Source organism: Eucyclogobius newberryi, unplaced genomic scaffold (assembly GCF_026437365.1).
Source record: "Eucyclogobius newberryi isolate DKJ021-1_F unplaced genomic scaffold, fEucNew1.0.hap1 SCAF_4, whole genome shotgun sequence".
Lineage (NCBI taxonomy): Eukaryota > Metazoa > Chordata > Actinopteri > Gobiiformes > Gobiidae > Eucyclogobius > Eucyclogobius newberryi.
This window is the reverse complement of record NW_027316056.1, coordinates 8,350,398-8,376,511: the sequence shown is the minus strand read 5'-3', so window position 1 is coordinate 8,376,511 and position 26,114 is coordinate 8,350,398. Positions and strand designations below refer to the sequence as shown.

Sequence of the window (26,114 nt, the reverse complement as noted above, 5' to 3'; positions counted from 1 at the left end):
CCATCACATTAGTCCTGACTAGAAGCAGGAAGTACCATCACTTTAGTCCTGACTAGAACCAGGAAGTACCATCACATTAGTCCTGACTAGAAGCAGGAAGTACCATCACATTAGTCCTGACTAGAAGCAGGAAGTACCATCACATTAGTCCTGACCAGAAGCAGGAAGTACCATCACATTAGTCCTGACCAGAAGCAGGAAGTACCATCACATTAGTCCTGACTAGAAGCAGGAAGTACCATCACATTAGTCCTGACTAGAACCAGGAAGTACCATCACATTAGTCCTGACTAGAAGCAGGAAGTACCATCACATTAGTCCTGACTAGAAGCAGGAAGTACCATCACATTAGTCCTGACTAGAACCAGGAAGTACCATCACATTAGTCCTGACTAGAAGCAGGAAGTACCATCACATTAGTCCTGACTAGAACCAGGAAGTACCATCACATTAGTCCTGACTAGAAGCAGGAAGTACCATCACATTAGTCCTGACTAGAACCAGGAAGTACCATCACATTAGTCCTGTTCTCAGGTCTCTGCACTGGCTCCTGTGGCTCAGAGAATAGACTTTAAAGCAGCTCTGCTACATCTCGGGATCTACATCATGGAATCTACGTTTCAGTTTTATGCAGCTAAAATCTGGAACATTCTTCCTGAAGATGTGAGACAGGTTCTTCTCTGACAATGTTCAAATCTAAGCTAAAAACAGTTTTGTTTAGCTGTGCATATGACTGAAATGATTTTCTTTGCACTCTCTTTTATGTCTTGAACTGTTTTTGATTTTCGTGTCTTTGTGATTTTAATGGATTTTTTTCCTGTTAAGGTTTTGAATTGCATTGTGTATGAATTGTGCTCTACAAATACACTTGCCTAAGATTTAATTAAACATCTTGTGGGCCATATGTGATAGAATTATATTAACATAATTGTATACAATGGGGTTGAATTAAATGTTTTAATTCATTGCACAGGTTTTAATTACGTTTTTTTTTTTTTAATAAAAAGGTTAATTAAATTTGAAGTTTCACTTTAGAATCAAATCTTGTATTTTGAAGCTGAAAACAGGCGTGTCTGTTACATTTTTCTGCACAAATGCACTTTAAAATACTTGAAAAAACCAGACATAACACAATTGATTAACTTTTCGATACAAATGTAATAATGAGTATTTAACTAGGCTTTGGGGCTTAAATAGGAGCTTCACAGGTTAATGGAGATCCACCCATTAACACTGTCATTACAATAACTTGACAATTGCACAGATTTAGGCTCAATATTACAGTGTATTTGACATGTTGGATATATTATGTAATAATTTATAACGTTCTAATTTAAATTATTAACAAGAATATGCCAAAAAAGCCAAACATTTTCCCAACATTTTATTTTCCCACACTTCCTGTCTCTTTTACGTCACTTCCTCCCAAGCTCTTCCGTTGCTAAGTAACGCACGGTCGCTGATCCCACGGCCTCGGAGTCAAAAGAAATGTCGCCAATCTCACAAAAATAGCACTAAAATGTCCAGTGCGCACCGGACCAACGTGTTAGTCACGTCCTGCCTGAAGAGCCCCGTGGACCCGCGCACCAGGGCCCCTCTGGCCTCGTACGAGCGCGAGCGCGTCCTGCCCGCGACGGTCCTGCCCGCGGTCCTGCCCTCAGCACCGCGCGACGACGAGGACGAGGACCTGGAGGTAACGCACCATTAACACACTTATTATATGATCCACGTCATATGAATATCAAGTGTATCATTTATACTGAAAAATGCCATGAAAAGATAAGATATTCCTTTATTGTCCACACATGGGGAAATTTCATTGTTGCAACGCAGTAGATGCAGAGAAAAAGGACAGATAACTTATAGGAAGTTTAAAACACACTCTTAATAGAAGAACTCTTATAAACAAAACTCTTATAAACAAAACTTCTATAGACAAAACCTCTCATTTCCTAATAAGGAATGGAGGGGAAAAATAAAAATAAAATAAAAATGGCGTAAGACAAAATAATACTAATAATAATGGTAAAATAAACACACTATTTACATCATGAATGTGACATTATTGCATGTGAGTATGACAGTAATTGCACATGAATATGACGGTATTGCACATGGTTAATTCAATATTGCACATGTTAAGTCAGTATTGCACATGGTTGTCAGTATTGCACATGGTTATGCCAATATTGCACATGGTTATGTCAATATTGCACATGTTAAGTCAGTATTGCACATGGTTGTCAGTATTGCACATGGTTAAGTCAGTATTGCACATGGTTATGTCAATATTGCACATGTTAAGTCAGTACTGCACATGGTTGTCAGTATTGCACATGGTTATGTCAATATTGCACAGTTAATTCAGTACTGCACATGGTTGTCAGTATTGCACATGGCTAAGTCAGTATTGCACATGGTTAAGTCAGTATTGCACATGGTTGTCAGTATTGCACATGGTTATGTCAATATTGCACAGTTAAGTCAGTACTGCATATGGTTGTCAGTATTGCACATGGTTAAGTCAGTATTGCCCATGGTAACGTCAGTATTGCACATGGTTATGTCAATATTGCACATGGTTAAGTCAGTATTAAACATGGTTAAGTCAGTATTGCACATGGTTGTCAGTATTGCACATGGTTAAGTCAGTATTAAACATGGTTAAGTCAGTATTGCACATGGTTGTCAGTATTGCACATGGTTAAGTCAGTATTAAACATGGTTAAGTCAGAATTGCACATGGTTGTCAGTATTGCACATGGTTAAGTCAGTATTAAACATGGTTAAGTCAGAATTGCACATGGTTGTCAGTATTGCACATGGTTAAGTCAGTATTGCACATGGTTAAGTCAGTATTGCACATGGTTGTCATTATTGCACATGGTTAAGTCAGTATTGCACATGGTTAAGTCAGTATTGCACATGGTTAAGTCAGTATTGCACATGGTTAAGTCAGTATTGCACATGGTTGTCATTATTGCACATGGTTAAGTCAGTATTGCACATGGTTAATTCAGTAAAAGTGCTGAATAAACATTTAAAAAAGGCAATAATGTGATATTTCAGAACCTTTATGATACATTTTTTTACAGACTATTCCCATTTGTCTAATATGTTTAAAGATCAGTTTTAAAACATTTCAAACTCAATTTCTATATTAAAAATTGGCTTAATAGCGATTATTTGATAAAACAATTACTTAAAAAAAAGTCGGTCTGAACGCAGTGCACTCTGGGTAGGTTTGAGTTCCACTTTGCTCCGACTCACGAGTCAAAAAGTTGTGAAATCCAAAACAGGATCAAACGGATTTATTTATTTACTCGGCGATGGTTTGATCTTTTTTCACTCGAACGGTCTGAAACGTCCTTGTTTTTTTACACCTCCTTTTGGCTCAAAATGCCTGACCTTTGACCTCATGATTATCTTCATTAAGTTTCCAACAGACTGTTTGGTCGAGTTGGATTTACAGCAGACTTTTAGCTCCGTCAGCTCTTAGTTTGAGCTGGATTGAAAAGAAAATCTACTCTTAATCTTACTCTAGTAGAAGTATTCAGTCTGTGGTGGTGCCCCAAGTAATTAGGCTTTAACGTCACTTAAGTCATAAATCATTACCATTTTAACGTCACCTATAGAACCTGTACAACATCTTTACATATTTACATATTCATGCAGTTTTACAAGTATTGCACAAAGACTTTAAAAGAAGATTTGACTGCAGAGTTCAGCAGTTTGTGGGGATCTTTTAGTCGTTTAGTCGATTAATCGGTCGACGGTGTCATGTCGAACTCAAAGGATTTATTAGTCGACTAGTCATTTTAATTTTGATTAAAAGGATTTACTGGCGTATGGGACGACTGCAAAAAGGAGACGATATGAATTGAATTAGTTTAAGAGTTTGGCGTGAATCCTGATTTTAAGATAACTTATGTATTGTGTGTGTATATAATATATATATCAAATGTATTTACTAGTACTTTCCTGTTTAAATAGTTGTACTTGCATGAATTCCTGTGCAGTCGTAGCCTTTAGAGTGCAGTTTGAGTTGGATTCAAGGAGATACTTGATATGTTTATGGGTTTTGCCACACGTTTAGTATTTTAGTTGACTAATCCGTCGACAGGACACGTATTTAGTCGACCAAGAATGTCTTTAGTCGACTTCGGCCCTGGCAGTTTGATGGTTCTGTGTCTCTCAGCGGAGCAGGAACGGTCGACTGTGGAGCGGTGTATGATTCTCCCAATCCGTTACCCTCTTTTTAATAGGTTTTGAATACATAAAAGGCATTAAAATATGTTTAATCTTCACCAAACGCACTCCCGCTGCTGTTTAAACTATGCAGGAAGAACGTGTGAGTGTTTGGCACAGTGTTTTTTACAGGGGGAACTTTGTTTCTTTGTTATATGGTAGTTGAGAGAGACCGCGCCCGTTGACAGTTCCAGGCCAGTGTGTGCTCGCGTCACTGAGGATTTAACCCCTTTTATTTGCTGTCTGACTATTCGTGGACGTCTGTGCGGAGCAGATTACACACGTCACTCTCAGTTTGTAATCCCACAGGCTAATTCAGCACGTCGCTCCAACACTGGACGTAAAAACACTGGACGTAAAAACACTAAAAACACTGGACGTAAAACACTAAAAACGACACTAAAAACACTGGATGTTAAACACTGGACGTTAAACACTTAAAACGCTGGACGTAAAACACTGGACGTAAAACACTAAAAACACTGGACGTAAAACACTGGGCGTAAAACACTGGGCGTAAAACACTGGGCGTAAAACACTGGGCGTAAAACACGTAAAATACTGGACGTTAAACACTGGACGTTAAACACTGGACGTAAAACACTGGGCGTAAAACACCTAAAACACTGGACGTAAAACACTGGACGTAAAAACACTAAAAACACTGGACGTAAAAACACTAAAAACACTGGACGTAAAACACTGGACGTAAAACACTGGACGTAAAACACTAAAAATACTGGACGTAAAACACTGGACGTAAAACACTGGGCGTAAAACACTGGGCGTAAAACACGTAAAATACTGGACGTTAAACACTGGACGTTAAACACTGGACGTAAAACACTGGGCGTAAAACACCTAAAACACTGGATGTAAAACACTGGACGTAAAAACACTAAAAAACACCGGACGTAAAACACTGGACGTAAAAACACTAAAAACACTGGACGTAAAACACTGGACGTAAAAACACTAAAAACACTGGACGTAAAACACTAAAAACAACACTAAAAACACTGGATGTTAAACACTGGACGTTAAACACTTAAAACGCTGGACGTAAAACACTGGACGTAAAACACTAAAAACACTGGACGTAAAACAATAAAAACACTGGACGTAAAACACTGGACGTAAAACACTAAAAACACTGGACGTAAAACACTGGACGTAAAACAATAAAAACACTGGACGTAAAACACTGGACGTAAAAACACTAAAAACACTGGACGTAAAACACTGGACGTAAAACACTAAAAACACTGGACGTAAAACACTGGACGTAAAAACACTGGACGTAAAACACTAAAAACACTGGGCGTAAAACACTAAAAACACTGGACGTAAAACACTGAACGTAAAACACTAAAATCACTGGACGTAAAACACTAAAAACACTGGACGTAAAACACTAAAAACACTGGACGTAAAACACTAAAAACACTGGACGTAAAACACTGGACGTAAAACACTAAAAACACTGGACGTAAAACACTAAAAACACTGGACGTAAAACACTAAAAACACTGGACGTAAAACACTGGACGTAAAACACTAAAAACACTGGACGTAAAACACTAAAAACACTGGACGTAAAACACTAAAAACACTAGACGTAAAACACTGGACGTAAAACACTAAAAACACTGGACGTAAAACACTGGACGTAAAACACTAAAAACACTGGACGTAAAACACTAAAAACACTGGACGTAAAACACTAAAAACACTGGACGTAAAACACTGGACGTAAAACACTAAAAACACTGGACGTAAAACACTAAAAACACTGGACGTAAAACACTAAAAACACTAGACGTAAAACACTGGACGTAAAACACTAAAAACACTGGACGTAAAACACTGGACGTAAAACACTAAAAACACTGGACGTAAAACACTAAAAACACTGGACGTAAAACACTGGACGTAAAACACTGGACGTAAAACACTAAAAACACTGGACGTAAAACACTAAAAACACTGGACGTAAAACACTGAAAACACTGGACGTAAAACACTAAAAACACTGGACGTAAAACACTAAAAACACTGGACGTAAAACACTGGACGTAAAACACAACCGCTAAAAGCTTTCCAATGTCATCATGTACCTTTTTTTGCCAAACGATTAATGGGAGAAGAAACATTGTTATTAACATTATTCACAATTATGGCTGCTACGATTAATTGACTAATAGTGACTAGTCGACTATAAAACATAATCATATAGTTGTAGTTCAATCATTGTTATCTGGATTATAGAGGCTCTAAAACAAATACAAAAAGTCCTTTTTATAACAAAAACAGTGTGATTATTACCAGTAAATCAAAATGTCAATGGGTTTTAACTTTGTATCAATAATACAATTTATTCATGAATATTCTCTGTCGATGAGCCTTGAATCATAATATTTAACCTTTATGTTGTTTATAATGTCAGTAAAAAGTCTCAGTGTATGAGCGTTGACAGCACTGAATATCCCCATATTTTTTTCAGTATTGCAATATCGATATTCAGACATTTTTACAAAGCGACAGGAATGTGCTCAAATGTGTCTGTAAATGTGTTGTTGAGGTTCAACGTGAATGGTCCATACAATTATTCACAAAATTGCAGAAATATGACTTTATACTATTGTTCGGGAGACTAGATTAAACATTACATGCTTTTTTTAGCTCATTTTTTATATTTTTAACCATAGGTTACACTTGATATTCTAATTTAGCATTTCTTCCACTGTTATTCTTTATTATCTTTTAGTTGTATTTATTATATTGTGACCTGAATAACCACAATTCACCTAATAAGCTTGACATATGTAATATTGATATATATGATATATTTTTTGAGTATCTGATAACAATATTACTACTGTGTCCTATGTCTACATGTCTTTAAACATATCAATTGAGGTTTAATTATCAGACAAATGTGAAATATCTTTAAAATGAGCCACAAAAGTACAGAAAAATCAGCTTTACAACATAATTTTTTTCATTTTTATTTTGAATCAGCTTTTTATTCCATTTTTTTAGGATATCCTCAATATTCAAACGTTCACGATATTATCTACATACATTGCCCATCTCTAATATAATGTTGCCTTTGATGCTGAGTCAGTCCTTTTTCCAGAACGGTTCAGGACTTGTGTGGGCTTAAGAGGGCGAGTGTCATGGGTCATCTCGTGCTGTCGACGCCCCCACCTGTCGACGCCCCCACCTGTCGACGCCCCCACCTGTCGACGCCCCCACCTGTCCCTCTCACACAAACACCCGTAATGAGCTTAGACCTGCGTCACCGGCGACTCTCCACAACACGTCCGGTTTAAGAGAGAACGGGAGGAGAAGGGCCGTTAGCTCAGTTTAAAACAAGTTATTGAGCTATTGCAGTTTTCAGTGGATGGAATTGATGAAATACTTGTTGCTAGGACCAGATCTTCTTTTCTTTACTGGTCTTAAAATGCGTGAGTATCTTTCTAAACTCCTGATACGCTCCGAGTATCAACCACATGATCCAATTGTTGTACTAAAACCGCCATCACTGTCCCAGTTTAGAATTGTTTCCATAATTTGGGATTATATGATATAGTATAATAGGGCAGCACCTTTGGATTAGTTGACTTTTATTTCTGTTGAACATTAAGACAAACGACTACAAGTTGAAATATGGGCACTGAAGGCTTTTAAATTTTTTAGGTCAAAATATAGGTATATGTACTTGTGAAAACTACAACATTTGTATTGTGAATTTTAATTTTAACTAAACTATTGGAATACTCGCTTTTTGCTATTGATGAATTATATTAGAATAAATAATGGGCAAAATGGGACAGTTCTTTTGGATTTGAACTGTTTAAATAAAATATATTATTATAATTATGTTGTTGTTGTTTTATATTCAAAAAGTTTTCAAAATGTATCAAGAGAGGCTGCAATAATCAACTAATTGTGACTAATCGACTATAAAAAATAATAATAATAATCGTATTTTGATCATCGTAATTGTTATCTGGACTATTCAGACTCTAAAACAGGTACAAAAAGATATTTATAACAAACACAGTGTCATTTTTAAATCAAAAAGGTCAAAAAATTATTTCAGATTTACATTAATAATGCACTTTATTTGTAAATGCATCTAGAAGCCTCCAGTCGCCACAGTTAAACCTTTATTTGATAAAAAATGTATTTAAAAAGACTCTTGGCCAGTTGACCAATCCAAAAATAATTGCTGACTTTTCAATTACCAAAATAACAGTTTATTATAATAGTTTCGGCCCAATTGTTGAATAGAACTGGTTTTGTGTTTGTTCCCAGCTGGAGTTTGAGGAGTGCGGCTCAGACTTCTACGACGAAGATTACCTGACGAGCCGCGGCCCGGTGGTGAATCTGCGCGCTTCTGGAGACCGCATAGACCTCAGCAAAATCTTCTTCTCAAATGAGGAGTACTACACCAAACTGGAGGAGCTGAAGAAGGCCCACCTGAGGACCATGGCCGAGCTGGAGAGCATGTACCGGAGGAAACTACAGCTCAAGTCCAGCGAGCCCCTGGACGGAGAGGCGAGGGAGGCCGCGCACAGGTCAGGGGCCATTTAGAGAGACCCTTTTCTTAGTAATGTCTCAGTCGACCACATTTTGATCTGTCGACTCATTGTTTTTTAGGATTATGGTAGTAGTAGTAGTAATAGTTTTGAGAACGACGGGCTCAGATTAAGGATTTTCACTTGTATAGATCGGTGCTGCTAAACTACACATTACTTTTTTAAAATTTGTATAGCAATTTGATAATTGCATAGCAAAACACAAAAGTGACTAACAATCAATATTTTCCATTGATGTAACAAGATACTTTATTTCAAATGGATTTATAAACATTCTATTAAAAAAAAACTCTTAACTTTTAAACACTTACATTTTTTCAAAATAAAATAGAAAACTTGCAAATAAAATTAGTTGTTGAACAAATTAATCCAAGTCAGAGAATAATTGCCCTGTACTGGGCTCTAGGGAAATCCAGATATTTATTTTGACCTTGCTGACCCCTGCTATTGCTCTTTGTTTTAAAGTGATGTATAATGTGTCCAAACGCCCTGGTGTGCACTTGTTCAGAGGAAATCGCATGAACATGACTTGAACTGATGTTTCAGTTGATCATAACGCCTTCTCAACTGAATCACTTCCTCTTGTGTGTGTGCAGGACTCATTGGTCCAACAGCGGTCCCTCAGCGTCCCACCGTCTGAGAAAGTCTCACTCTGCGGTCGAGCTGCGATACGGACTCTCCGATTCATCCGATGACGAGGACGACGACGTGGATGTGAGCAACGCCGATAAATATCTGCAGTTCTCGCCGAAGGAACACATCAAGAACATGTGGCTGGACTTCAAACTCTCCCCCACGCGCCGCTTGTCCTCCTCGTCCCTGCGCAGCCTCGACCGAACCGACGGCAAAACGCCACGACGGAAGAAGAAGCGGAGGCACCGGGCGACGGTTCCCAGGCCCTTTCAAATGATGCTGCGAGAGGAAGAGCGGAGGAAGCGGGGGATCAAGACGCGCTCGGAAATGGAACACGAAAACGCCGAGCTGAGGAGGCAACTGGAGGACCTCACCGAATGCCAACGGAAGTTCAGGGCGAGTCCGGTCCCGGCGCACATCCACCTACCGCTGTTCGAAGAGCTGCAGGAGAAGAGCGAGGAGCGAAGGAAAGCCACCAGGGAGGAACATCACCTCAAAAGTCTCCAGAAGCCGTTCAGTTTCTTGGAACGGGAGCGGTTGAAGAAGGAGCAGAGGCAACAGCGGAAAGCGTCGCCGCCGGATCGAGACGAGATCAAGCCGTTCAAAGCCAAACCGGTGCCCAAGTCGGTGTACGCGGCGGCCGCCGGGGACCAGATGAAGGAGGAGCAGCTGTACCGCTCCATCAAAATGCAACTGAGAGCGCAGGAGATGCTCTCCAGCGCCGCCATGCCGCCCTCCATGCTCTCGCGTCGACTCGCAGAGCGCAAAAAGAGCAAAAACGAGGACAGCGACTGCACGTACCAGCCGAAGATCAACAAAGACGTTCCGGATTTCGACGCCAGCTACAGGCGGTTCAAGAAGCGCCTGGAGAAGCGCAAAGAGGTGAAGCCCACGACCAGCTGCGAGCCGTTCGAGCTGAAGACCTCGCAGATCTCGTCGCACCGGGACCGGATCCTGGCGGAGATCGAGAAGGAGCAGAGCAGCCCCAAAGCGCTGCGCTGGCCCTACAGCCCGGAGCCGCCCCGGCACACGCCCACGTCCAGCCTCTGCTCGTCCCTGTCCGGCAGCACCGAGCTCCTGCCCAGCAAAAGCACCAGCGCCGCCCGCAAACGGCAGGAGGCCGTCAGGTGCGTGCGTGCTTCAGTCAACGGAGCATTTAGGTCGTCTACGGAAACACATTTAGGGTTAAAACGTGTTGAAACGGCATTGAATATATTGATCATATTTAGGGGAAGATTGGGGTTTTTACTTTTACTTAAAGTCTATATGAAGGTTCTGCTGTTTTTCTAATTATCACTTAGTTTGGTGTTAAAAAAACAGTGGTAAATATGTTAAGTTGCAGTTTGTGAAGACGTCTCAAAAAATAAACGTTTAAAATGACAGGAAGTAGAGCTGAATTCCTCTGTGATGTCATCAATGTGCGACGTGCCATTGAAAACAGACGCTTTACACTTATCTGACTTTTGTGTGTTAAAAAAACATTCAACACATTAAAGGTGTTGTATGGTATTATTGTGTGTCAAATCATAACTGTTAAATTTAAATGGATTTTGGCTCTTGTTTACAGTCTTGTTTACAGTCTGGTTGCTAGGTAACAGTTGTGGAATTACATCTGCCCATGTTATATTTGCTGCTCATGTCCAACCAGGAAGTACAATTATAAACTTTACAAAAATGCTTAAACTGGGGACGATTAGACAAAATGTTTAGTCAAATCTGAAATATAATTGTGTTTAATACGTTTTTTGTCCAACTTGTCATATAGACTTTAACTACAGACGGTACTTGTGCTTATTTATTTCTTTATTTGTATTTACACAGGGTGTACTCATATATACTCTCTTTTTCATGATTGTCCTGTTGAATACAAAACACATAAAAACATATAAAACAAATGAAACAGAATATCTAGATAAAACGGCAATGAAATAATCAATAAAACTAAATAAAACAAATGTATAAAAACACCCAATGTGGAATAAAATCATTAAAACATTTAAAACGAGAGCACTTGCACTGTGGATAGTCTTTTATACATGCATTGAGTTCATTCAAATATATAAAATAACTTTAAAATGTATTTTTCCCTTGCTCTGTATTGATTCTCCAAAATAAGAATGTCCTGAGTTCTTCATCACCAAATACTTGATCAGATATTCAGCAAATATATGAACTAATCAGGCCCAATGAGAGCTTTATGAAAAACAAAACGCTGTTCTCTTCTTACCTCCAGTGATTGACATCCTACTTCATAATATAATTGTCCTGTACTTCTACTCGAGTACATATATTCAAGCCTCCACCACTGTAGTTCCCCTGGTAACCCTGGTCTCTCCTCGCTCCCCTCAGCTCGCTCCCCTCAGCTCGCTTCCCTCGCCCGTTTGCTCCCGTCCCGTCCTCTCCTCGTCCTCCCGTCCTCCTCCTCCGCCTCCCGCCCCGAGTCCAGGTGAAGTGACGGGTTTGTGGTTGAGCAGAAAGGCGCTGGAGCAGAGGAGGAAGGCGGACGCAGAGGAGGATCAGTGGAGAGAGAAGCAGAGGCGGAGGGAGAAGAGGCTGCAGACGACGGTGGTGAAGCGCGCCCAGGCCAACGACCCGCACACGTCCCTGTCGCAGACGCAGCCCAGCAAACTCAAGGAGTTCAGGTACCCACGCTCGACAAGGTCCAAAAGGAGAGGAAAGTCACCAGTGGACCGGCTGGTGTCCTGGTGCAGCCGTAATAACCTGGAGTTTAACCGGGAGTTTCTGAGCCAGTTTACGGTCATGAGTGGAAGGGGGGGTTCTGGGCTTGTAATTGGTGAAAAGCCGGAGCCCACTCCACACAGAGGCGGGGTTTTTGTTGGAAACTGTGATTGTTCACAAGCTACAGGTGGAAGACCATGTGGTTACTTTAACTGCATTTTCTTGACAAAAGGATTTATTTATGATAAAGAACTCACTCATTAATAATAACGAATAATTAAGTCTATTCTTCTTTTTGTCTGCAGGAAAATGGACCTCCAGCGTAAAAAGGAATACGAGCAGGAAATTAAGGAAATGAAACAGAGAGTGAAGGGGAGACCACTTCTCCTGGAGCAGGTGGCTCAGGTGAGTGCTGTGTCCTGTGTCCTCTGTGTCTTCTGTGTCCTCTGTGTCCTCTGTGTCTTCTGTGTCCTCTATGTCTTCTGTGTCCTCTATGTCTTCTGTGTCTTCTGTGTCCTCTGTGTCCTCTGTGTCTTCTGTGTCCTCTGTGTCTTCTGTGTCCTCTGTGTCTTCTGTGTCCTGTGTGTCTTCTGTGTCCTGTGTGTCTTCTGTGTCCTCGCTCTCTCAAACCCCTTAGCGGTGGCTGCCCACGAGTCCGAAGGTTCACTGGTCCGAAGGTGTGAGTCCTCTCAGGGCTCTCCTCGCCTCCCTTTGCCCCACACACTGGCTTTTAAGACTTTTCTAGTGTTGATGCACTTTTTATGATTAAACTCACGTATTTTCCATAACCGACTTGTTTCTGTGCATAGCCTGAGCTCCTTATCGTATTATTAATGAATGAATTAACTCAAATAGCAGCAGTTTCGGCCGCGCCTCTGTAGACACTCCCGTCTTGGCCAGCTGAATTTCCTTTTTGACTACCAATCCTACGGTGATCGGATCACGCGTTTCTATATATACATATATCATTTCTATACTTATGATCAAATGGAGGCATAGAGTGGAGGATTCGAGATGTTCCCTTGTTATTTTCACATACACAGTACAACATGTGCCTCCTGTAGCAGCTGGTACATTAAACTTGACGAGCCCCAGTGCATATCTTCTGCTCCGTGCGCATTTTACAGACTGACTACATCCTGATGCAGTCTGTACCTTCACTTTAGCCTATGAGGGACTTTCGGACTAGCGAACCTTCGGACTAGTGAACCTTCGGACCAGTGAACCTTCGGACTAGTGAACCTTTAAAACCTTCGGACTAGCGAACCTTTAAAACCTTCGGACTAGCGAACCTTCGGACTAGCGAACCTTCGGACTAGTGAACCTTCGGACCAGTGAACCTTCGGACTAGTGAACCTTTAAAACCTTCGGACTAGCGAACCTTTAAAACCTTCGGACTAGTGAACCTTCGGACTAGTGAACCTTCGGACCAGTGAACCTTCGGACTTGTGAACCTTCGGACCAGTGAACCTTCGGACTAGTGAACCTTCGGACTTGTGAACCTTCGGACCAGTGAACCTTCGGACTTGTGAACCTTCGGACCAGTGAACCTTCGGACTAGTGAACCTTTAAAACCTTCGGACTAGCGAACCTTTAAAACCTTCGGACTAGTGAACCTTCGGACTAGTGAACCTTCGGACCAGTGAACCTTCGGACTTGTGAACCTTCGGACCAGTGAACCTTCGGACTTGTGAACCTTCGGACCAGTGAACCTTCGGACTGTGAACCTTCGGACCAGTGAACCTTCGGACCAGTGAACCTTCGGACCAGTGAACCTTCGGACCAGTGAACCTTCGGACTTGTGAACCTTCGGACTAGTGGGGGGGTAACCCACTTTAGCACATGAAGCATGAAGCTGCAGAGAAGCACGACCAACACCAACTCAGCCCCCAAGGACTATAGCAGGACTAAAGCAGGACTAAAGCAGGACTAAAGCAGGTCTAAAGCAGGTCTAAAGCAGGACTAAAGCAGGACTAAAGCAGGACTAAAGCAGGACTAAAGCAGGTCTAAAGCAGGACTAAAGCAGGACTAAAGCAGGTCTAAAGCAGGTCTAAAGCAGGACTAAAGCAGGACTAAAGCAGGACTAAAACAGGTCTAAAGCAGGACTAAAGCAGGTCTATGGCAGGTCTAAAGCAGGACTAAAGCAGGACTAAAGCAGGACTAAAACAGGTCTAAAGCAGGACTAAAGCAGGTCTAAAGCAGGTCTAAAGCAGGACTACAGCAGGACTAAAGCAGGACTAAAGCAGGTCTAAAGCAGGACTAAAGCAGGACTAAAGCAGGACTAAAACAGGTCTAAAGCAGGACTAAAGCAGGTCTAAAGCAGGTCTAAAGCAGGACTAAAGCAGGACTAAAGCAGGACTAAAACAGGACTAAAGCAGGACTAAAGCAGGACTAAAACAGGTCTAAAGCAGGACTAAAGCAGGTCTAAAGCAGGTCTAAAGCAGGACTACAGCAGGACTAAAGCAGGACTAAAGCAGGTCTAAAGCAGGACTAAAGCAGGACTAAAGCAGGACTAAAACAGGTCTAAAGCAGGACTAAAGCAGGTCTAAAGCAGGTCTAAAGCAGGACTAAAGCAGGACTAAAGCAGGACTAAAACAGGTCTAAAGCAGGACTAAAGCAGGTCAAAAGCAGGTCTAAAGCAGGACTAAAGCAGGACTAAAGCAGGACTAAAGCAGGACTAAAGCAGGTCTAAAACAGGTCTAAAGCAGGTCTAAAGCAGGTCTAAAGCAGGACTAAAGCAGGTCTAAAACAGGTCTGAAGCAGGTCTAAAGCAGGACTAAAGCAGGTCTAAAGCAGGTCTAAAGCAGGTCTAAAGCAGGTCTAAAGTAGGTCTAAAGCAGGACTAAAGCAGGTCTAAAGCAGGTCTAAAGCAGGTCTAAAGCAGGTCTAAAGCAGGTCTAAAGCAGGACTAAAGCAGGACTAAAGCAGGTCTAAAGCAGGACTAAAGCAGGACTAAAGCAGGTCTAAAACAGGTCTAAACAGGACTAAAGCAGGTCTAAAACAGGTCTAAACAGGACTAAAGCAGGTCTAAAGCAGGACTAAAGCAGGACTAAAGCAGGTCTAAAGCAGGACTAAAGCAGGACTAAAGCAGGTCTAAAGCAGGACTAAAGCAGGTCTAAAGCAGGACTAAAGCAGGTCTAAAGCAGGTCTAAAGCAGGTCTAAAGCAGGACTAAAGCAGGTCTAAAGCAGGACTAAAGCAGGACTACAGCAGGTCTAAAGCAGGACTAAAGCAGGTCTAAAGCAGGACTAAAGCAGGTCTAAAGCAGGACTAAAGCAGGTCTAAAGCAGGACTAAAGCAGGTCTAAAGCAGGACTACAGCAGGTCTAAAGCAGGACTAAATCAGGTCTAAAGCAGGACTAAAGCAGGACTAAAGCAGGACTAAAGCAGGTCTAAAGCAGGACTAAAGCAGGTCTAAAGCAGGACTAAAGCAGGACTAAAGCAGGACTAAAGCAGGACTAAAACAGGTCTAAAGCAGGTCTAAAGCAGGTCTAAGGCAGGACTAAAGCAGGACTAAAGCAGGTCTAAAGCAGGACTAAAGCAGGTCTAAAGCAGGACTAAAGCAGGACTAAAGCAGGTCTAAAGCAGGACTAAAGCAGGTCTAAAGCAGGTCTAAAGCAGGTCTAAAGCAGGACTAAAGCAGGTCTAAAGCAGGACTAAAGCAGGACTAAAGCAGGACTAAAGCAGGACTAAAGCAGGTCTAAAGCAGGTCTAAAGCAGGACTGAAGCAGGTCTAAAGCAGGACTAAAGCAGGTCTAAAGCAGGTCTAAAGCAGGTCTAAAGCAGGACTAAAGCAGGTCTAAAGCAGGACTAAAGCAGGACTAAAGCAGGACTAAAGCAGGACTAAAGCAGGACTACAGCAGGACTAAAGCAGGTCTAAAGCAGGACTAAAGCAGGTCTAAAGCAGGACTAAAGCAGGTCTAAAGCAGGACTAAAGCAGGTCTAAAGCAGGACTAAAGCAGGACTACAGCAGGTCTAAAGCAGGACTAAATCAGGTCTAAAGCAGGACTAAAGCAGGACTAAAGCAGGTCTAAAGCAGGACTAAAGCAGTACTAAAGCAGGACTAAAGCAGGACTAAAACAGGTCTAAAGCAGGTCTAAAGCAGGTCTAAAGCAGGACAAAAGCAGGTCTAAAACAGGTCTGAAGCAGGTCTAAAGCAGGACTAAAGCAGGACTAAACCAGGTCTAAAACAGGTCTAAAGCAGGTCTAAAGCAGGTCTAAAGCAGGACTAAAGCAGGTCTAAAGCAGGTCTAAAGCAGGACTAAAGCAGGACTAAAGCAGGTCTAAAGCAGGTCTAAAGCAGGTCTAAAGCAGGACTAAAGCAGGACTAAAGCAGGACTAAAGCAGGTCTAAAGCAGGACTAAAGCAGGACTAAAGCAGGACTACAGCAGGTCTAAAGCAGGACTAAAGCAGGACTAAAGCAGGTCTAAAGCAGGACTAAAGCAGGTCTAAAGCAGGACTAAAGCAGGTCTAAAGCAGGTCTAAAGCAGGTCTAAAGCAGGACTAAAGCAGGTCTAAAGCAGGACAAAAGCAGGACTAAAGCAGGACTACAGCAGGTCTAAAGCAGGACTAAAGCAGGTCTAAAGCAGGTCTAAAGCAGGTCTAAAGCAGGACTAAAGCAGGTCTAAAGCAGGACTAAAGCAGGTCTAAAGCAGGACTAAAGCAGGACTACAGCAGGTCTAAAGCAGGACTAAAGCAGGTCTAAAGCAGGACTAAAGCAGGACTAAAGCAGGACTAAAGCAGGTCTATAGCAGGACTAAAGCAGGACTAAAGCAGGACTAAAGCAGGTCTAAAGCAGGACTAAAGCAGGTCTAAAGCAGGACTAAAGCAGGTCTAAAGCAGGACTAAAGCAGGACTAAAGCAGGACTAAAGCAGGACTAAAGCAGGTCTAAAGCAGGACTAAAGCAGGTCTAAAGCAGGTCTAAAACAGGTCTAAACAGGACTAAAGCAGGTCTAAAGCAGGACTAAAGCAGGACTACAGCAGGTCTAAAGCAGGACTAAAGCAGGACTAAAGCAGGTCTAAAGCAGGACTAAAGCAGGTCTAAAGCAGGACTAAAGCAGGTCTAAAGCAGGTCTAAAGCAGGTCTAAAGCAGGACTAAAGCAGGTCTAAAGCAGGACTAAAGCAGGACTAAAGCAGGACTACAGCAGGTCTAAAGCAGGACTAAAGCAGGTCTAAAGCAGGACTAAAGCAGGTCTAAAGCAGGACTAAAGCAGGTCTAAAGCAGGACTAAAGCAGGACTACAGCAGGTCTAAAGCAGGACTAAAGCAGGTCTAAAGCAGGACTAAAGCAGGTCTAAAGCAGGACTAAAGCAGGACTAAAGCAGGTCTAAAGCAGGTCTAAAGCAGGACTAAAGCAGGTCTAAAGCAGGACTAAAGCAGGTCTAAAGCAGGACTAAAGCAGGTCTAAAGCAGGACTAAAGCAGGTCTAAAGCAGGTCCAAAGCAGGACTAAAGCAGGTCTAAAGCAGGACTAAAGCAGGACTAAAGCAGGACTAAAGCAGGACTAAAGCAGGTCTAAAGCAGGTCTAAAGCAGGACTAAAGCAGGACTAAAGCAGGTCTAAAGCAGGACTAAAGCAGGACTAAAGCAGGACTACAGCAGGACTAAAGCAGGTCTAAAGCAGGACTAAAGCAGGTCTAAAGCAGGACTAAAGCAGGACTACAGCAGGTCTAAAGCAGGACTAAAGCAGGTCTAAAGCAGGACTAAAGCAGGTCTAAAGCAGGACTAAAGCAGGTCTGAAGCAGGACTAAAGCAGGACTACAGCAGGTCTAAAGCAGGACTAAAGCAGGTTTAAAGCAGGACTAAAGCAGGACTAAAGCAGGACTAAAGCAGGTCTAAAGCAGGACTAAAGCAGGTCTAAAGCAGGACTAAAGCAGGACTAAAGCAGGTCTAAAACAGGTCTAAAGCAGGACTAAAACAGGTCTAAAGCAGGACTAAAGCAGGACTAAAGCAGGTCTAAAACAGGTCTAAAGCAGGACTAAAGCAGGACTAAAGCAGGACTAAAGCAGGTCTAAAGCAGGACTAAAGCAGGACTAAAGCAGGACTACAGCAGGTCTAAAGCAGGACTAAAGCAGGTCTAAAACAGGTCTGAAGCAGGTCTAAAGCAGGACTAAAGCAGGACTAAACCAGGTCTAAAACAGGTCTAAAGCAGGTCTAAAGCAGGTCTAAAGCAGGACTAAAGCAGGTCTAAAGCAGGTCTAAAGCAGGTCTAAAGCAGGACTAAAGCAGGTCTAAAGCAGGACTAAAGCAGGACTAAAGCAGGTCTAAAGCAGGTCTAAAGCAGGTCTAAAGCAGGACTAAAGCAGGACTAAAGCAGGACTAAAGCAGGACTAAAGCAGGTCTAAAGCAGGTCTAAAGCAGGACTAAAGCAGGACTAAAGCAGGACTAAAGCAGGTCTAAAGCAGGACTAAAGCAGGACTAAAGCAGGACTAAAGCAGGTCTAAAGCAGGTCTAAAGCAGGTCTAAAGCAGGACTAAAGCAGGTCTAAAGCAGGACTAAAGCAGGACTAAAGCAGGACTACAGCAGGTCTAAAGCAGGACTAAAGCAGGACTAAAGCAGGTCTAAAGCAGGACTAAAGCAGGTCTAAAGCAGGACTAAAGCAGGTCTAAAGCAGGTCTAAAGCAGGTCTAAAGCAGGACTAAAGCAGGTCTAAAGCAGGACAAAAGCAGGACTAAAGCAGGACTACAGCAGGTCTAAAGCAGGACTAAAGCAGGACTAAAGCAGGACTAAAGCAGGACTAAAGCAGGACTAAAGCAGGTCTAAAGCAGGACTAAAGCAGGTCTAAAGCAGGACTAAAGCAGGTCTAAAGCAGGACTAAAGCAGGACTAAAGCAGGTCTAAAGCAGGACTAAAGCAGGACTAAAGCAGGACTAAAGCAGGACTAAAGCAGGTCCAAAGCAGGACTAAAGCAGGTCTAAAGCAGGACTAAAGCAGGTCTAAAGCAGGACTAAAGCAGGACTACAGCAGGTCTAAAGCAGGACTAAAGCAGGACTAAAGCAGGTCTAAAGCAGGACTAAAGCAGGTCTAAAGCAGGACTAAAGCAGGTCTAAAGCAGGTCTAAAGCAGGTCTAAAGCAGGACTAAAGCAGGTCTAAAGCAGGACTAAAGCAGGACTAAAGCAGGACTACAGCAGGTCTAAAGCAGGACTAAAGCAGGTCTAAAGCAGGACTAAAGCAGGTCTAAAGCAGGACTAAAGCAGGTCTAAAGCAGGACTACAGCAGGTCTAAAGCAGGACTAAAGCAGGTCTAAAGCAGGACTAAAGCAGGTCTAAAGCAGGTCCAAAGCAGGACTAAAGCAGGTCTAAAGCAGGACAAAAGCAGGACTAAAGCAGGACTAAAGCAGGTCTAAAGCAGGTCTAAAGCAGGACTAAAGCAGGACTAAAGCAGGTCTAAAGCAGGACTAAAGCAGGACTAAAGCAGGACTACAGCAGGTCTAAAGCAGGTCTAAAGCAGGACTAAAGCAGGACTAAAACAGGTCTGAAGCAGGTCTAAAGCAGGTCTAAAGTGGGACTAAAGCAGGTCTAAAGCAGGACTAAAGCAGGTCTAAAGCAGGACTAAAGCAGGTCTAAAGCAGGACTAAAGCAGGACTACAGCAGGTCTAAAGCAGGACTAAAGCAGGTCTAAAGCAGGACTAAAGCAGGTCTAAAGCAGGACTAAAGCGGGTCTAAAGCGGGACTAAAGCGGGACTAAAGCGGGACTAAAGCGGGACTAAAGCGGGTCTAAAGCGGGACTAAAGCAGGTCTAAAGCAGGACTAAAGCAGGTCTAAAGCAGGACTAAAGCAGGTCTAAAGCAGGACTAAAGCAGGACTATAGCAGGTCTAAAGCAGGACTAAAGCAGGTCTAAAGCAGGACTAAAGCAGGTCTAAAGCAGGACTAAAGCAGGTCTAAAGCAGGACTAAAGCAGGACTACAGCAGGTCTAAAGCAGGACTAAAGCAGGTTTAAAGCAGGACTAAAGCAGGACTAAAGCAGGACTAAAGCAGGTCTAAAGCAGGACTAAAGCAGGACTAAAGCAGGACTAAAGCAGGTCTAAAACAGGTCTAAAGCAGGACTAAAACAGGTCTAAAGCAGGACTAAAGCAGGACTAAAGCAGGTCTAAAACAGGTCTAAAGCAGGACTAAAGCAGGACTAAAGCAGGACTAAAGCAGGTCTAAAGCAGGACTAAAGCAGGACTAAAGCAGGACTACAGCAGGTCTAAAGCAGGACTAAAGCAGGTCTAAAGCAGGACTAAAGCAGGACTAAAGCAGGACTAAAGCAGGTCTAAAGCAGGACTAAAGCAGAACTACAGCAGGTCTAAAGCAGGACTAAAGCAGGTCTAAAGCAGGACTAAAGCAGGACTAAAGCAGGACTAAAGCAGGTCTAAAGCAGGACTAAAGCAGGACTAAAGCAGGACTAAAGCAGGACTAAAACAGGTCTAAAGCAGGTCTAAAGCAGGTCTAAAGCAGGACTAAAGCAGGTCTAAAGCAGGTCTAAAGCAGGACTAAAGCAGGTCTAAAGCAGGTCTAAAGCAGGTCTAAAGCAGGACTAAAGCAGGACTAAAGCAGGTCTAAAGCAGGTCTAAAGCAGGACTAAAGCAGGACTAAAGCAGGACTAAAGCAGGTCTAAAGCAGGACTAAAGCAGGACTAAAGCAGGACTAAAGCAGGACTAAAGCAGGTCTAAAGCAGGACTAAAGCAGGTCTAAAGCAGGTCTAAAGCAGGACTAAAGCAGGTCTAAAGCAGGACTAAAGTAGGACTAAAGCAGGTCTAAAGCAGGTCTAAAGCAGGTCTAAAGCAGGTCTAAAGCAGGACTAAAGCAGGTCTAAAACAGGTCTGAAGCAGGTCTAAAGCAGGACTAAAGCAGGTCTAAAGCAGGACTAAAGCAGGTCTAAAGCAGGTCTAAAGCAGGTCTAAAGCAGGACTAAAGCAGGTCTAAAATAGGACTAAAGCAGGTCTAAAGCAGGTCTAAAGCAGGTCTAAAGCAGGACTAAAGCAGGACTAAAGCAGGTCTAAAGCAGGTCTAAAGCAGGACTAAAGCAGGACTAAAGCAGGACTAAAGCAGGTCTAAAGCAGGTCTAAAGCAGGACTAAAGCAGGACTAAAGCAGGTCTAAAGCAGGACTAAAGCAGGTCTAAAGCAGGTCTAAAGCAGGACTAAAGCAGGTCTAAAGCAGGACTAAAGCAGGTCTAAAGCAGGTCTAAAGCAGGACTAAAGCAGGTCTAAAGCAGGACTAAAGCAGGACTAAAGCAGGACTACAGCAGGTCTAAAGCAGGTCTAAAGCAGGACTAAAGCAGGTCTAATGCAGGACTAAAGCAGGACTAAAGTAGGTCTAAAGCAGGACTAAAGCAGGTCTAAAGCAGGACTAAAGCAGGACTACAGCAGGACTAAAGCAGGTCTAAAGCAGGACTAAAACAGGTCTAAAGCAGGACTAAAGCAGGACTAAAGCAGGTCTAAAGTAGGACTAAAGCAGGTCTAAAGCAGGACTAAAGCAGGTCTAATGCAGGACTAAAGCAGGACTAAAGTAGGTCTAAAGCAGGACTAAAGCAGGTCTAAAGCAGGACTAAAGCAGGACTACAGCAGGACTAAAGCAGGTCTAAAGCAGGACTAAAACAGGTCTAAAGCAGGACTAAAACAGGACTAAAGCAGGTCTAAAACAGGACTAAAGCAGGACTAAAGCAGGTCTAAAGCAGGACTAAAGCAGGACTAAAGCAGGACTAAAGCAGGTCTAAAACAGGTCTAAAGCAGGTCTAAAGCAGGTCTAAAGCAAGGACTAAAGCAGGTCTAAAGCAGGTCTGAAGCAGGTCTAAAGCAGGTCTAAAGCAGGTCTAAAGCAGGACTAAAGCAGGACTAAAGCAGGTCTAAAACAGGTCTAAAGCAGGTCTAAAGCAGGACTAAAGCAGGTCTAAAACAGGTCTAAAGCAGGTCTAAAGCAGGACTAAAGCAGGTCTAAAGCAGGTCTAAAGCAGGTCTAAAGCAGGTCTAAAGCAGGTCTAAAGCAGGTCTAAAGCAGGTCTAAAGCAGGACTAAAGCAGGACTAAAGCAGGTCTAAAGCAGGACTAAAACAGGACTAAAGCAGGACTAAAGCAGGACTAAAGCAGGACTAAAGCAGGTCTAAAGCAGGTCTAAAGCAGGTCTAAAGCAGGACTACAGCAGGTCTAAAGCAGGTCTGAAGCAGGTCTAAAGCAGGTCTAAAGCAGGACTAAAGCAGGACTAAAGCAGGACTAAAACAGGTCTAAAACAGGTCTAAAGCAGGTCTAAAGCAGGACTAAAGCAGGTCTAAAGCAGGTCTAAAGCAGGACTAAAGCAGGACTAAAGCAGGACTAAAGCAGGTCTAAAGCAGGTCTAAAGCAGGACTAAAGCAGGACTAAAGCAGGTCTAAAGCAGGTCTAAAGCAGGTCTAAAGCAGGACTAAAGCAGGACTAAAGCAGGACTAAAGCAGGTCTAAAGCAGGACTAAAGCAGGTCTAAAGCAGGACTAAAGCAGGACTACAGCAGGTCTAAAGCAGGACTAAAGCAGGACTAAAGCAGGTCTAAAGCAGGACTAAAGCAGGTCTAAAGCAGGACTAAAGCAGGTCTAAAGCAGGACTAAAGCAGGTCTAAAGCAGGTCTAAAGCAGGTCTAAAGCAGGTCTAAAGCAGGACTAAAGCAGGACTACAGCAGGTCTAAAGCAGGACTAAAGCAGGTCTAAAGTAGGACTAAAGCAGGTCTAAAGTAGGACTAAAGCAGGTCTAAAGCAGGACTAAAGCAGGACTAAAGTAGGTCTAAAGCAGGACTAAAGCAGGTCTAAAGCAGGACTAAAGCAGGACTACAGCAGGACTAAAGCAGGTCTAAAGCAGGACTAAAGCAGGTCTAAAGCAGGACTAAAGCAGGACTACAGCAGGACTAAAGCAGGTCTAAAGCAGGACTAAAGCAGGACTAAAGCAGGTCTAAAGCAGGACTAAAGCAGGACTAAAGCAGGTCTAAAGGCGGACTAAAGCAGGTCTAAAGCAGGACTAAAGCAGGTCTAAAGCAGGACTAAAGCAGGTCTAAAGCAGGACTAAAGCAGGACTAAAGCAGGACTAAAGCAGGACTAAAGCAGGACTAAAGCAGGTCTAAAGCAGGACTAAAGCAGGACTACAGCAGGTCTAAAGCAGGACTAAAGCAGGACTAAAGCAGGACTAAAGCAGGTCTAAAGCAGGACTAAAACAGGACTAAAGTAGGACTAAAGCAGGTCTAAAGCAGGACTAAAGCAGGTCTAAAGCAGGACTAAAGCAGGTCTAAAGCAGGACTAAAGCAGGTCTAAAGCAGGACTAAAGCAGGACTAAAGCAGGTCTAAAGGCGGACTAAAGCAGGTCTAAAGCAGGACTAAAGCAGGTCTAAAGCAGGTCTAAAGCAGGACTAAAGCAGGTCTAAAGCAGGACTAAAACAGGACTAAAGCAGGACTAAAGCAGGACTACAGCAGGTCTAACGCAGGACTAAAGCAGGTCTAAAGCAGGACTAAAGCAGGACTAAAGCAGGACCTTATTATTGGATTGTCTGATTTTCTGGCCTCGTAAATGTTTCCGCTCCTGTTGCCGTGGTTTCAGAGAAATGCCAAGCAGGCGGCAGAGAAGCGTTACACCGAGGCTCTTCAGGGCTGCGACGTGACCGAGGATTTCATCAGTCAAAACGCAGCGAAGTCCAGCTCGTCTCGCAAACCCTCGTCCAGCGACAGCAAAGTCAGGTACAGCCGCACTCTGAGCTCCACCTACAGCTCCTCCTACACAGTCACTCATGTGGTTATTATTAAGTTAGTTTATTTGTCATTTGCAGATAAAAACCTCATTGGAAAGTATCACTGAACCACACAGTGACAGACTTTCCACGCTGCAGTGATAAAAGTTCTGCGTTTTCGGTGTGAATTCTCTTAAGTTTGCGCAAAAGAAAATATGTCATATATTAATAAATAATAATATCAAGAGCGCAATTATACGGCTTTGTGTGGATGGACATGTATTTAAAACGACTGTGTGTACGCAATACTTTTTATAAAACAAAGGGCGGTGGATATGCGTTTATAAAAGTACGGCATACGTTGTGTACCTCTGCGCTGTATCATCACTCATCGTTTTCACATGTCAGCATATTTAACAATTAGATTTCTGTCATAAATAAATCACGTATCATACCTTAATTATTGGAGCTTGTGCAGTTTTTATATAGATTTGCAAATTGACAAAGCGACAAATTAGTCACATCAAACCAGCTCGAAAACCCCTTTACTATACGTATTATTTACTCATATTTTATTTTATTTAATATCTAATTTATTTCTTAATTTAATTTCCCAGCAGCGCTTTATAGTTTTTCATTTGTACTGTTTTTACTTTTTATTCAACGCTACAGCAACTGAATATTTCCTCTGACGATCAATACGTTCTTCTTCTTCTGTGATGGTTGCAGTGAGCAGGACGAGCCGGACATGGGATACAAACCCGCGCTCTTCAGGAAGCTCCATCTGAAGGACGAGGGCGGCGAGTCGGAGCCGAACCAGGCTGAAGTGTCCCAAAAGGACAGCGAGGACGAGCAGAGCGTTCACCCCGATGAAGAGCCCGAATCTGATGAAAACTACTCCGACGACCACGAGGAGTATTCAGACGACAGCGGCCGAGACGAGAGCAAAGACGAGGAAGAACCATGACTTTACAATCAAACTCCTCTGTCACAGCTGAACAGAACTGTTTTAGCTTAGCATGTTTAGTCCTGACTCTGGCACCAGCAGGAGGCCGGTCCATGTTTAGTCCTGACTCTGGCACCAGCAGGAGGCCGATCCATGTTTAGTCCTGACTCTGGCACCAGCAGGAGGCCGGTCCATGTTTAGTCCTGACTCTGGCACCAGCAGGAGGCCGGTCCATGTTTAGTCCTGACTCTGGCACCAGCAGGAGGCCGGTCCATGTTTAGTCCTGACTCTGGCACCAGCAGGAGGCCGGTCCATGTTTAGTCCTGACTCTGGCACCAGCAGGAGGCCGGTCCATGTTTAGTCCTGACTCTGGCACCAGCAGGAGGCCGGTCCATGTTTAGTCCTGACTCTGGCACCAGCAGGAGGCCGGTCCATGTTTAGTCCTGACTCTGGCACCAGCAGAGGCCGGTCCATGTTTAGTCCTGACTCTGGCACCAGCAGGAGGCTTGTCCATGTTTAGTCCTGACTCTGGCACCAGCAGGAGGCCGGTCCCTGAGGTCCTCAGAGTTTGAGATGGTTCATATGGCACTAACATGTCTGAGATGTACTTTGGTGCTAGGCCATGGAGAGACTTGTCCACAAGCAGAGCTGCTTTAAAGTCTCTTCTCTGAGCCACAGGGGGCAGTGCAGAGACCTGAGAACAGGACTAATGTGATCATACTTCCTGGTTCTAGTCAGGACTAATGTGATGGTACTTCCTGGTTCTGGTCAGGACTAATGTAATGGTACTTCCTGGTTCTAGTCAGGACTAATGTGATGGTACTTCCTGGTTCTAGTCAGGACTAATGTGATGGTACTTCCTGGTTCTAGTCAGGACTAATGTAATGGTATTTCCTGGTTCTGGTCAGGACTAATGTGATGGTACTTCCTGGTTCTAGTCAGGACTAATGTGATGGTACTTCCTGGTTCTAGTCAGGACTAATGTGATGGTACTTCCTGGTTCTGGTCAGGACTAATGTGATGGTACTTCCTGGTTCTGGTCAGGACTAATGTGATGGTACTTCCTGGTTCTGGTCAGGACTAATGTAATGGTACTTCCTGGTTCTGGTCAGGATTAATGTGATGGTACTTCCTGGTTCTAGTCAAGACTAATGTGATGGTACTTCCTGGTTCTAGTCAGGACTAATGTGATGGTACTTCCTGGTTCTAGTCAGGACTAATGTAATGGTACTTCCTGGTTCTGGTCAGGACTAATGTGATGGTACTTCCTGGTTCTAGTCAGGACTAATGTGATGGTACTTCCTGGTTCTAGTCAGGACTAATGTGATGGTACTTCCTGGTTC

At 43.1% G+C, this 26,114-nt stretch overlaps 1 protein-coding gene across 1 annotated transcript; it reads left to right on the top strand.

The window, feature by feature from the left end:
* Nucleotides 1-1,519: 1,519 nt before the first annotated feature.
* Nucleotides 1,520-24,792, top strand: fam161a (FAM161 centrosomal protein A). The gene is made up of 7 exons (XM_072462747.1): nt 1,520-1,693; nt 8,548-8,834; nt 9,452-10,615; nt 11,963-12,130; nt 12,473-12,572; nt 23,699-23,901; nt 24,555-24,792. Exons 1-7 carry the CDS (start codon nt 1,520-1,522, stop codon nt 24,790-24,792), a joined length of 2,334 nt encoding a protein of 777 aa, XP_072318848.1.
* The last annotated feature ends 1,322 nt before the right edge of the window (nt 24,793-26,114 follow it).